Source organism: Montipora capricornis, chromosome 5 (genome assembly GCF_036669925.1).
Source record: "Montipora capricornis isolate CH-2021 chromosome 5, ASM3666992v2, whole genome shotgun sequence".
NCBI lineage: Eukaryota > Metazoa > Cnidaria > Anthozoa > Scleractinia > Acroporidae > Montipora > Montipora capricornis.
In genome coordinates this window covers 19743518-19756067 of record NC_090887.1, presented here as the reverse complement: position 1 = coordinate 19756067, position 12550 = coordinate 19743518, and the positions used below count along the sequence as shown (strand labels likewise).

At 39.1% G+C, this 12550-nt stretch overlaps 2 protein-coding genes and 1 long non-coding RNA gene across 3 annotated transcripts in view; all 3 read left to right on the top strand.

The window, feature by feature from the left end:
* Positions 1–4109, top strand: part of LOC138049827 (uncharacterized) — a 4891-nt gene extending 782 nt beyond the window's left edge. The window contains exons 2-3 of the long non-coding RNA XR_011132465.1: positions 3457–3523; positions 4068–4109. This is a non-coding gene — a long non-coding RNA (uncharacterized lncRNA). The remainder of the gene's footprint in view (positions 1–3456; positions 3524–4067) is intronic.
* A 113-nt stretch (positions 4110–4222) lies between these two features.
* Positions 4223–8761, top strand: LOC138049826 (protein NLRC5-like). Its single transcript, XM_068896278.1, has one exon. It carries the CDS (start codon positions 4302–4304, stop codon positions 7158–7160), a length of 2859 nt encoding a protein of 952 aa, XP_068752379.1. The 5' UTR covers positions 4223–4301; the 3' UTR covers positions 7161–8761.
* A 487-nt stretch (positions 8762–9248) lies between these two features.
* Positions 9249–12217, top strand: LOC138048484 (ATP synthase subunit C lysine N-methyltransferase-like). The gene is made up of 4 exons (XM_068894669.1): positions 9249–9914; positions 10523–10527; positions 11013–11226; positions 11663–12217. The coding sequence occupies exons 1-4, from the start codon at positions 9666–9668 to the stop codon at positions 11789–11791; spliced, it is 597 nt and encodes a 198-aa protein (XP_068750770.1). The 5' UTR covers positions 9249–9665; the 3' UTR covers positions 11792–12217.
* The last annotated feature ends 333 nt before the right edge of the window (positions 12218–12550 follow it).

Below are 12550 nucleotides of genomic sequence, written 5' to 3'. Positions count from 1 at the left end.
AAACACGCCGTATAATACCTTGGGTATTATGGATCTCAATCGGTATAGTGAAGGTGATCTAATCCGAAGGTGCCGTCGGATAATTTCCCACCCTGGTTAGAAGCCCATTTCCATGACCTTTGCTAATATTTAGATGCATTTCCTCGGATTATATTCTCAGCACTGTACAAGGCGCGTTGGCCTCGTGGTTAGTGAGCTCGATTCCGGATCGAGTGGTCTGGGTTCGGGGCCTGGCCGGGGACATTGTTGAGTTCTTGGGAAAGACACTTTACTCTCACGGTGCCTCTCTCCACCCAGGTGTATAAATGGGTAACGGCGAAAATGCTGGGGGTAACCCTGCGATGGACTAGTATCCCGTCCAGGGGAGAGTAGAAATACTCCTAGTCGTTTCATCCTACGGAAACCGGAGAAAATCGCCGGCCTGATGGGCTTTTCCAGGCTCGTACAGAGACTACCTGTTTTACTGTACAAATTACCTTCGATGGTTATTCAGTGCTATGCGACCAGGATTATTGCAGCTGTATTTAATCTTGTTTTAATTTGCCGTTATACCTTGCTTGAAACAACAAGTTCATAAAAACAAGAGATTTTTCCTCGCAATCATTTGAACGTCTCTTTTTCACCGAGGCCGCGATAACAACTCGCCGCTTCGTTAAAAGAATCCATTCATTCTTGCAATGATATTCAAAGTTTGAGCGCCAAAACGGTTTTAATCAAACTAGTATTTTCTCTCATTCCCATGGCAGAATCGTTCATCTTAGATTCCCTGGCTTCATTTTTTTCAAAACAGTCGAGATGTTCAGTACAAGTCCGTATAAAGGGAAATCGACCAAACCTCGTATCCGACTAAAATGATTTAACGCATTTCTTGAAAAGGCCAAATTTGTTCACTGTTCTTCTTCCCTCGAATTTCGCCGGGAGCATCGTTGCTCTGTTAGAAATTGTGATTTTCTCAATATTCATGTCGCACTGCTGCCTTTGACCAAATCCTGCCTGGCATGACTTCCCTTTCCCAAATAAAACTAGTAAGCTGATCAGTCCAGGTATTCTTTGATCTGAACTTCATTCATAATGCATGAAAATCTCACCGCTATCAATGTTTCTGAAGTAACGTATTAATCGATTACGACTCGATTACGTAAATTTGAAAAGATCCGAGTGCTGCAGTCGTGATTGCCACCAGAGGTACAGGAGACTCGTGGGACCAACGCATGCGTATTGACCGAACAGACATCTCGACGGATGTCACTCTTACAATTTTTAGGATTGTCAATTTTCTGCCCGGTTATGTTTTCAATCTTTTAAAATCATTGCTGGGTTGCCATATTCAGTCCTTCCTTGGTGCGGGAATAAACGTTTCCTCAATACTACAGACATGCCTGACATGCAGGAAAACGTCCGTCAGAGCAGTTTGCAGTTAGCTTTTTTGCAGACTGTTTAAAGAAAAATTGAATGAGTTTTACTCAAGAGGGTGTTTTTGTTATCTTCAAACTGAATTTGTTACCAACCCTTAAAAAAGTAAAATGCCTCAAAACGGGACAGGACATTACAAAATAATCAACGTGAGAACATGTGAGCCATATAGCCACTGCTGGTACGACGTCTGGGTGACCCCTCAAATGGTCTAACGATCACCCTACTCGAAAAAAAATAACTGGAACGCTGCAGTTCATTACCAACCAACTTAGTGCCTTCTAATTTTTGTGTAACACTGACCACAGGTAACCCAGTGTACCCTCACGGGGCGTCGATTTTTTTTTAATTTTCAGTATTGATCTTTTCAACTGCAGCTCAGGGGACAGAGCTTAGTCTTCAAAAAGTCTTCAAAGCCTAGTCTTCTTGATTGATTCATTTTTTTGTCGGTCTTTTCAAAGGCAAACCTTCAATCACAAAAAAGTTCTTCACAACGGTTCAGTGACGGATGCAGCGGATGTTGTGAATGAGTTCTCGACGATTGTTCTGATCTGGTAGTAACAATACATTATCGGTTGACCTGAGTGCACAAGAATCATTAAACACGTTAAAAATATTTTTTGTTTTGCGATCAGTAGAGAGTTTTCGTTGCCTTTGTTTGGTGGACTGGTGTGTATTAAAGAAAAGAATGGAAGAAATTGGAGCAGATAATTAATAGCTGACGTAGACAAGCGTGTGTAAATATGAAATTAAGTGTTACTTAAGGACAGTGCCTACTATTGTTAATGCGCATACGTTCTGCGCAAGGATATTTTTGTGCGGTTTAAAACTTTTCAGAGAAAGTAGAACTTGGCAATTGCCCTTGGCATCCAAAAAGAAAATTGGGCGTAACCATGCATTTCTTTCAGAGGTAATTAAGCTTCAATTTGGAAATAAGAACGCCATACATTGCTTTGTATTTTAAAGGTGTTTACAAATATTGTTGATTAATTATCTTTGAAAAATAGGTGGTTACCCCCAATTTTCTTTTTGGATTTTAATAACAATTGTTAAGATCTGCTTTTCTGCACACTCATAAAGCGCGCAAAAATGCCTTTGAATTAGTAGGCACCCGTCCTTGACATCCTTAAATTTTTATCATCTCAAGCTTTGCTGCCCCCACGGTTGAGTGAAGTACTCTTTCTGACCTAAGACCTACTGCTTATCCATTAAAAAAAATACCATGTGACAACCAAAAATCGAAGTAAGGCTATCTGAGATCGATTTGTTTATTTATGATTTTTATTTCATCGGTCTGATCGCGTGTTCATAGCGTTCTGCCTGAGGCCAGAGAATACTGTGACAATAAACCTCTCAAGTTTATGATAATCCATCAAAATAACTGACAAAAACAGTAAAATATACACATCCTGTAAAAGGCTAGCATGCCCTTCGTGGCTGTGAAGTCGCTTTAATCCATGAAATAATACATGTAATTTGGCTGAAATATTACTGAATGTCACCTTCAATCGAAGAAAAACAATTAGCAACTTCATGATGAAAACAAGATGAAATCCTGGCAGTGATTTGGAGCTCTATTAACCTGCGATCAGGCTCTATTTTAGTTTCGCGTGGTACGTAATGTGGAGTAGGCGAAACGAAAAATAGCTAGCGACGACACAAGAGAACATATGGAGGAAGCTTAAAAATGGGCCTGATCGCAGCCGGTTATCCATGAAAAGACTTAAGCCGAAAATCAGATCACTTCAGTTATTGCAAATTAATTTGTTTTTAAGCTTTTTTACTTTGCTGAATTCTTCACACAGAGATGTTTTCAGAGTCGGAACAACATGATTTGATATTCGGCCTGAGGGTATACGTATTGACTGTAAAGAGAGCAGTAGAAATAAATTTCACGATCAATGTCTTGAGGTAGTCCACAAGTGTCAACGGCATTCGGTACTCAATTCGGTATTTGGAAAAAAAAAACTGTTTCACTAAGAATAAGTCAGCGATGTGATAATTTTGTTTTTCTAGCTCTTTCTAAGAATTTGACTTTTGCAGTGACTAGTATAATTACAAGAGTCGGAGCTGAAGGGAGCTTGCATTTTGCTGAAAACAGAAAAACTAGGTAAGGCTATTTTATTAGTTATTTCAGCTTCCAAAATGACCCACTACCTACTTTGTTTCGAAACTTCAAGTTCTTCTTTGTCACGATGATTCGATGTTTAATTGATGCCTTGGCGACTAGTTTAAATTTGCTTTCAGCTGGCGAAGGTTACTACAGGTCAATGATGATGGTATTTGGTATTTATTCGGCCTGAGGGTAAAGACAGTAAGGAGATCATTAGAAGTGAAGATCACGACAAACAAAGATATCGCAAGCGATGATACACAAAGCGTCTAAGGCATATGCCTTTCACTCAAATAGTCGACAAACCAGAATGAAAAATTGATGCTTTTTTTTTATCTAGCGTTTGCTCAGAATTTCATCCTTTGGCGATCTGTTAAGACAAATTATATCAATACAAAATACGAGTCGGGCCGAAGGGGGGCGGGGGTGCATTTTGTTAAAACATACAATACATTAAAAAAACTATTTCATTAGTTATTTTAACTTTCAAAATAACCCACTACTGATTTTGTTCCAAAACTCTTTTTTTTTTTTGTCACAGTAACACTGATTAGATCTTTCATGACTGACGCCTTAGCAACTAGTTTTGTTTTTAGCTCGCAGTGAGGTCAGTGCGGGTCATTGGACATCTTTCATGAAGTTATTGAGTGCCAAGCCATGCCTTATTTAGAAAGATTAATTAAATCCTTTGCAGTCAATCTTCGCCTTATAACGACGCCACTTCTACACCACACCCAGATCAGAAGCAAACTCGAAACGATCAAACACGATCGAAATGGATTTAAGAGAGGCGTTAACTCCCAAAACTTTTAACAGCCTTAGTTTTGTAGCAGTTTTACTTTGGATTTTTCTTGGTTTGGCAGCGACTGGGATATTTTCAGAGTTGGAAATCAGTGAACCCAGGTTCGACTTTGGCTGCGTTGTGAAAACCGACAGCGACAAGGATTTCATCCGAAGAAAGTGCTTCGACCAGTACCAAAAGAAAATCAACAAATTCGGCATTCCTCCCTACGGTTTCATCATTGTTAATTTCTCCGCGATTTCCATTGTTTCCCTCGTATACTCGCAGTACGTCAAGTCAACAGTTAATAGACTCGAGGGCGGTCACGAAGATGCCGAAGGAGAGCGGAGGAATCCAAGACGAAGGCGTCGGCTTTTCGTCACGTATTTATCTCAACTTGCCGCAAAATTTGCTCTGGGAATCATTTTCATTGTCTTCCTGGAAACCGACTTATTTTATCCCGGGCACTTTCCCACAGATTTTACCTGTCGTGTTGAAAAAGGTAATGATTCGTGGGATCTATTTACGAACCAGACACAATCAACACTTTACAAATGTTTCAGTCAGAGAGCAGCGAATAAGACTTTCTGGATCAATGCTGTGACAGTCGTTAACGGCATTTTCGCATTTTTTGCTTTCGTGGAGATTGTCTGGATCTTATCACGAGCTAAGAAAGGAAGAACTTTTATGGACAATCGACAGTTTTATGCTGATCATTTGAGATCGAACTCGGATCAAAAACAGGAAGGCGTCAAACTTGAACTGACAGAAGCCATAAAAAAAATGAAGGATGACTGCTTAAATTGCACAGAACAACTGAATGATCTCAAACAACCTTTTCGTCGAAAACCAGGCGAAGGCCCGAAACCCAATGATCTTAATATTGATCAAATCTATGTCAGTGTGGCAATGCATGAAGGCAGAGCTGCCCATGTCTTTGCTAAAGACAGAAGGGAACAGCTTAGACAATACCCGCCCGATTCCAAGAATTGTTTCTATGCCAAGCCAGAGGATGTTATTGACAAAGAACACAAGAACGTCCTTGTTGTTGGACGTCCTGGCATAGGAAAGACATTGCTAAGCACTAAAATCCTTCGAATGTGGGCATCTGGTGAAGCGCTCAATAGAGATCAAGATGACAAAACAAACATTGTTGCTGTGTTCCTCCTGAAATTCAGGCGCTTTACAAGCAATCTTAGTCTCCGTGAGCTGTTGGCTGAAGCAGAAACGATGGAGCGGTTGGATGAAGCTGTGTGGGATTTCGTCATTAAGAACCCAAGCCGAGTTCTTTTTATTTTTGACGGAGTCGATGAATATTCTGCGAAAGAGGATATCGCTAGAGAAGACCACACATGTTACAAGAATGGCTTGGAGGAGAAGATGCCCGTTTCCGCTTTATTTAACAAACTAGCCAGAGGACAACTTCTTCGTGGTCTAAACATAATCACAACAACAAGACCAACGGCAGTGCCCTGTATTGAAGATGTGAACTTTGATAGAACAGTCGAAATCCTCGGATTTACGTCCGAAAAGGTTGAAGACTATGTCGAAAAGTTTACACAAGGAGTTCGCGACGCAAAGGACAAAATTTGGGGACACATTAAGTCGAACATGAACCTGTTTTCATTGTGCTACATCCCAGTGAACTGTTTTCTCATTTGTTCTTGTCTTTGGGAAATCGTCAGTCTCGCTGATACAGCGCACACCCTCCCGACAAGAATGACTGATATTTACGCGATGGTTGTAAAGATTTTCTTTTTTAAACACAATCGGCAAAGCAGTTCTCAAGGTAAACCGAGTCTCGAAGATTATATGTTCTTGCCGTTTAACAAGCTCCCAGATTGTTCCAAAGAAATTTTCAAGAGACTGGGAGAAATTGCTTTTGAGGGATTAAAACAAGGAAGATTGCTGTTTGAGTCAAGCGAAGTCAGTGGACTGGAAGACTGTGGACTTCTTCACAGATTGCCAGACGCCAAATCCCCGCGTTTTAATGAGCCGCCGAAAGCCCAATATTGCTTTACACATTTGACACTGCAAGAATTCTTCGCTGCAAAAAATGTTGTGGAGTCCTTGAGTAAAAGAAAACTAAACAACTTTGTGTCAAAACACATTAACGATGGTGCATGGCAAATGGTGCTGCAGTTTGTGGCTGGATTACTCGAGCCTGATCCAGAAACAAAGAGCTCAAACAGCGACATTTTTATCAAACTGCTTCCTATGTCGACTATGAAGATATCCGAACAGTTACTAATGAATGATTACTTGTTACAAGAGATAAAAACACTGACTTGTTGGCCAGCTAAAAAAGACAAACAGGCAGCACTTAACTTATGTAAGTGTTTGTGTGAGATTAATGAAAATCAACAGGCAGTGTTACAAAACAAAATTGAGCAAATTGGCTTTAACGCGGTAGATTTTAGTCAGTGTTCACTCACGCCTGTTGACTTTGCTGCTGTCTCGCATTTCTTAGAAAATGCTTCGGGAGTTTTGAGTATGGATTTGGCTGGGAATGATCTTGGTTCATTGGGTGCAAAAGAAGTGCAAAAGTTTCTTGTCAATACTGGATGCAAACTAAACAGCTTAAACCTCAGGTTTAACAAGTTAACTGATAAAGCAGCCGAGCATTTATCAGCAGCACTAAAGCACAGTAATTGCAAACTAAACAGCTTAAACCTCATGTATAACAAGTTAACTGATGAAGGAGCCGAGCATTTATCAGCAGCACTAAAGCACAGTAATTGCAAACTAAACAGCTTAAACCTCAGGAATAACAATATAACTAATAAAGCCGCCTTCCGTAAATCAGTGGAGCATATTAATTGCAAAGTTTTTGTTCATTTCGATGTTTTTTAGCTTACGAAATTGAAAGTTTGAAGTTAGGACGGTAACTAAATCAGTACGAGAAAAATTGAAGGTTAAAATATTTCAACCCTTTGAATATAAAGGAACAGAACCATGGATTCATGAAAGCTTTTTTAAATAACAATTTTTTTGTGTCCATGGTCTCTTACCGTGGATTCCAGAGGTTATTTTCTCGCCATGAAAAGAGCGACAAAAGAGCGAGTCACGAAGCGGCAAGAAAAACCTCTGGTACAGGCTGTTAACCTTTCTGAACATGCCGCCCCAATCACGTTGCGCTTTCCACTTCCAGAGTCAACTTTTGACCCTGGAGATTTCATTGGTCGATCGACAAACCGTTTTTTATAAGGATTGCCATTGGTTAAGTCGAGGAGGACAATCAAACCGGTTTTTCACTGGTGCAATACACGAAGACTATGAACGGTACAGTAGCGATCGATAGCGAACACGATAATCAAAAATTCATGGCTGGCAGATTGAGGTAAATTCGTCTCATTGACGCTGGATGAATGTTTGCTGTTGGGTGGCCTTAGAGGGGGCGTAATCGAAGAAGCACTCTGATTTTGTTTGGGAATTTGACGAAGGTGTGACTGAGCTTCTGACACCTCTATGCCTCGAGTCATATTGAAACTGCTCCAGGGACTCCACGTAAAGTTCTTTAAATTTTTTCAGTTCTAATTCTAGGACTTGAATGCAATTTTCGTATTTCTCCAATTCACGTTTGCATTTGTAACAAATAATAGTTGCGTGAAACGCTTCGATAAAAAAACTCAGAAACGATGTATCCCACAGACTTGAGTACTGGTGAGGTGATTTATGAATTTGTCTCCTACAACATTCCAAGTTTTTAATTTATTTCATTGAACAGTTTCGATTTTATTTTTTTGTTACGTGACAGTGACAACGATTCACTCCACCGTGAGAATTTCCCAGTAGAGTGACCGGTAAACATTGCACAAATATTTTTATCACGTGGATAAAACCAGTTTGCTCTGGAAGTCAATCAAAATAAGTTGATTTGCATGGAAGTGAGGTTTTTAACGGCCTGAACCAGAGGTTTTTCTCGCCGCTTCGTGACTCGCTCTTTTCATAGCGAGAAAATAACCTCTGGCCCAGGGTAATGGTCTCTGTGTAAAACATTTCAAAGCTCAGTTCCTTGCACTTCTTCCCAATGAACGTTTGATCATTCAATGCTTAAGTAACTTGAATTTGTACTGATGATTTCTTTAGTTTCATTCTTTAGTTGTACTTTTTGTAAATCCATTGTAAACTGATAGCACAGGATCGTGTTTCAAAGGCGCCATCGAGCATATTTTTCTTGTAAATATTGGCTTTGGTGGAAAACAAAAAAATGCTGAGTTGATATTCAACTACTTTGCTGATGTCATCTACGGATCCAAATGAACCAATCAAAAAGAAGTTTGTTGTTCAATTAACCAATCACAAAAAGACTCAAGAAATGTCTTGTTTTCTAAGAGGTCCAATATTCTTGAATGAAATGAACCAATCAGGAAAGTTGAGCTGAAATTTGGATCCTAACTTTCACACCACAAGGTTGTGTTAGGGGTAGTAAAAAAAAGTAGATAAAAAAAAAAGGCCCTTCGGCGTAGACAACAAAATATTTTGACAGTTTGTAAATAATATTTCATTTTTGACTTTTTAATTGCATTGTAAAACTCTATATTTATCAATTAATAACAGAAGATTTCTCATAATGCTTGCTTGGAATTGTTTATAAGTAATAGTTTGTAATATTTGTAAAAGTAGTTCTGGTTTAATTTTTAATTAAACTTTTGAGATGATGTTTTGTGTGTTTACTGCCCTGTGTTTTTAGTCCTACTCCCCTGAAAATTGTTCATTTAAAAATTCTAAAAACCGGAAAGAAACTCCACCTATAGTAATTTATTCCTTTTGCTATTTTCAGACGATGGTTAACTTGAGTACAGCCCAATAACGCGAAGGAGTGTGAAAGTTTCAACAACACTAGCTCTGGTTTTCAACCTCCTTCCCTCAACAATAGTTCTTATCATGGAAACGAGGCTGTGATGTAACACTTTTACCCCACCCACGATAGAAAGAGTTGTTACTTTATATAGGAAAACGCAGGAATTTCGTGGGTTGTTTTTAATCGTCGGTTTTGTTTTCGGCCGGATTCTGCAATCTACTCCGGATTTTTATGACTTTATGTTTTTCACGCGAAAATCATTCGCGAATACAAATCCCCTTTCCCCTCCCTTCCCCACCGGTACACGAGTTAGAAGAAGGCCCAGACCCACCATTGCAGTTGAGTTACAGAAGAATCAACAAGCGAAATTGCAGGACTTCACTCTTGAGATAGGTTATCGCGCTTAAATGGAATGGGAACTTTCCACAAAAGAGTAAAAATGTTCCTTTCTCGTGTTTCTTTTCGATACTTTGGAGTCCTCTTTATGTTACGCTCTGGCTATGTTTATTTGCCCTTAATTGTGTAAATCGAACAGTCCTCTGTTCTTTAGAGGAATGGACTCCGAAAGCCATCTTGGTATAGAGCTCCAAGAAGACAACAAGATCCCCAAGAAATCATGCAAATTTGGCAAAGTAGTTGTTGGAATCACAGGAGCCACAGCACTTGGAATTGTTCTTGTCAATGTACCGTTTGTCACGCAAGCTCTGAGAAAAATTTGCCTTCCTTATGTGCCAGCGACAGAGAGACAAGTTGCTAATATTACAAAACCGGCAAAAACCTCTAAAAGGCAAGGATCGACGATGGTGGATGGTGGACTCGTTTATCATTCCATACGTTGAAGTGGTAATAGGCCCTTTGCATGATCGTGTCACGTGAGAACGGTGAGCTTGTGTGAACCCTGTCCACACTTATCCGGATATTTTTTAATCTGCAACTTTTATTCTCCGGATTAAAAAATATTCCCATCCACACGTAGGGAATTCAAATCAAATTTGCCTGTCCACGCCTATCCGGACTCAGGACTCCTCAAGGAGACAGTAATGTTGAGAAAGGAACTGGGCTCAATGTTGTTACATCATCCGAATTAAAAAATTCTGGATAAATTTAGTGTCCACACAGTTGGATTCACAGCAGATTAAAAAATATTCATTCTGGAGAGTGTATTCAAAAACTTCCAGATTTGCCAGTGAATTCACCAGATATGTGTGAACAGAAGGCGTATCCGGAAAGAAAAAAATGCAGATTCAAAAATATCTGGATATGTGTGGACGTGGCCTGAATTCTAAAAAAATGGTTGTGGTTCAAAAAAGATGCCAGACGCCAGAAATAATTAATGAGAATGTCAATTTTGAGGCCACTGACATTTAGGCGAGAGTTTACATTAATTGATTTTAATGCTTAAAAACTTAAGCTTAAGTGAGATTTATATGGAAAACAGCTGCTGGATGGCAATGAACTTTGCCTCTAGCACTCAATTCTTTTACAATTTTCAAAGTTTCAAACCGCTCTGAAATCACACACTTTGACGTCAATGGCCTCTATCATGCTCTTTCCATTTTTGGCATGTGTTTTGTACCACGACCATTTTTTTATAATTGACATGGTCAAGGGCCTACTCACCAATGAATAAAAGTATAATGATGACGATGAAATGGGCCTTTTTACTTGAATTTTCTCATGATTTGGTCACGAAATGACTGCAAAACCATCAATGATCATTTTATCATTAATAATTAGTATGTACTTTGATGTAGTTTTGTTCAGATATGTGCTAAGTTCTGCACATAGGAACATGGCATTGTTCTATTGCCAAAATCGTGGTTGTGTCTGTTTGCACATCCTGTTACATAGCGTTTTACTGTCGTAAGTGTTTTTGTTTTGAAGCTGGTACAACTTTAAAGCCTCTTGCTCAGAGTAGGTAAGACTATTAGCTCTTGGACTGCCTGTCAATCAACTTTGATTTTGGCTCTCTGGCAGGTATTTGCCGCTGCTAGACATGGTTACCAAGCTCATGGGTATAAACTAAATCATTGGCTGGTTTGGTATTCAAAACTGCAGGCAAGGCTACAAGGACTCCATAAGAAGGACACATTTTCCAGAGATGACTTGTGGAAGGTGAGAAATGCTCTTAACTCCAGGCATTAAAGTGGTCTTCATCTAGAAACCGGCTGGCTATAGTGGAAGTTCCTATATTTAACCATCACTAGGCAATGTACATGTAGCTGTTAAAATAATGAAGCATTTATGCAACACATTTTAATGTCACACTTCACGAGCCAAATCTGCTGAGCGGGAGTTCCTACCAGTATAAATTTCCTGACTGCTCAAAAACTTAGCTTAAAGAACATCTCAGACATAATCAGTTGCCTTTGCTTTCACAAATACAAATGGTCTGATTTTGTAAGATTTTTTATTACGCCAGTTAACTAAGGTCCTGCATCATAACCTTAAAGTTTGTAAATAACCCTATGAGACAATAATAGTTATCGTAAGAATCATAATAGCGGGGGAAGCAGGTCTTTCAGTACCAATGATTTTTTGCATTCGGCAGGAGTGCCAAAGTCAGGGCGAAAACAAAGTTTGCAGGACAACAGATGAGCATAAAGAAAACTTAAGAGCGTGCCTAGCCGAAATTATGTTAATTGCAACTTTGTTACTATTGTTGCCATTTCCGGGATAAAAATTCTCATACATGTATTTTCAATCATCTTAGTTTTTCTAAAAATTGTCAGTATAATTGTGATGTTTCTTGCTTCAAAATTATTGATAATGCTATTTCTTTCTATCAACTCAAAATCAAGGAGAGCTTCCGTATGGAGTGCTTGAAACCCGAACTCAACAAACAAGTTGATCAAAATATGTCAGTTTAGCGTTACACTTTTAAACTTTTACCGTTATGTCAGTTGTATCATCTGTAATATTGTTGGTTTGTTTGAGTTTTACCTACATGTACTTGTAACGAACATTTAATCTACAAAGAATCATTGTATTAATTTTATAGTTATCTATTAATTATATATGAATTATCTTGTAAAAATTTCAATGTTCAGCCTTCTCAAAATGTTTTTGAGGAGCAGGTTATAAGAAAAATGGAGATGGTTTTGGTGCCAAACAAGCGAGGGGCCACTGAAAAACGCAGACTGCAGACTGTGCAGACCGTCTGTAAAATGAAAATTCGGTTAGCCTAATTAGGCCTAAATAACATTCAGGTTAGCCTGTTTACGGCTAGCTCTCAATAATAGTGAGGTTAACGCCATATTTTACACCTTTGTCTGCACGGTCTGCACAGTCTGCAGTCTGCGTTTTGGCGTGACCGCGAAAGTTGGGTTTTTATTTCGATTTCGTTTGTTCTAAAATTATCAATATACGTTTTCAGGGGCACCCAACGAGAATATTGTTCAAAACCATTTAGACATAGCACCGTTAAGCGTATTTTAGT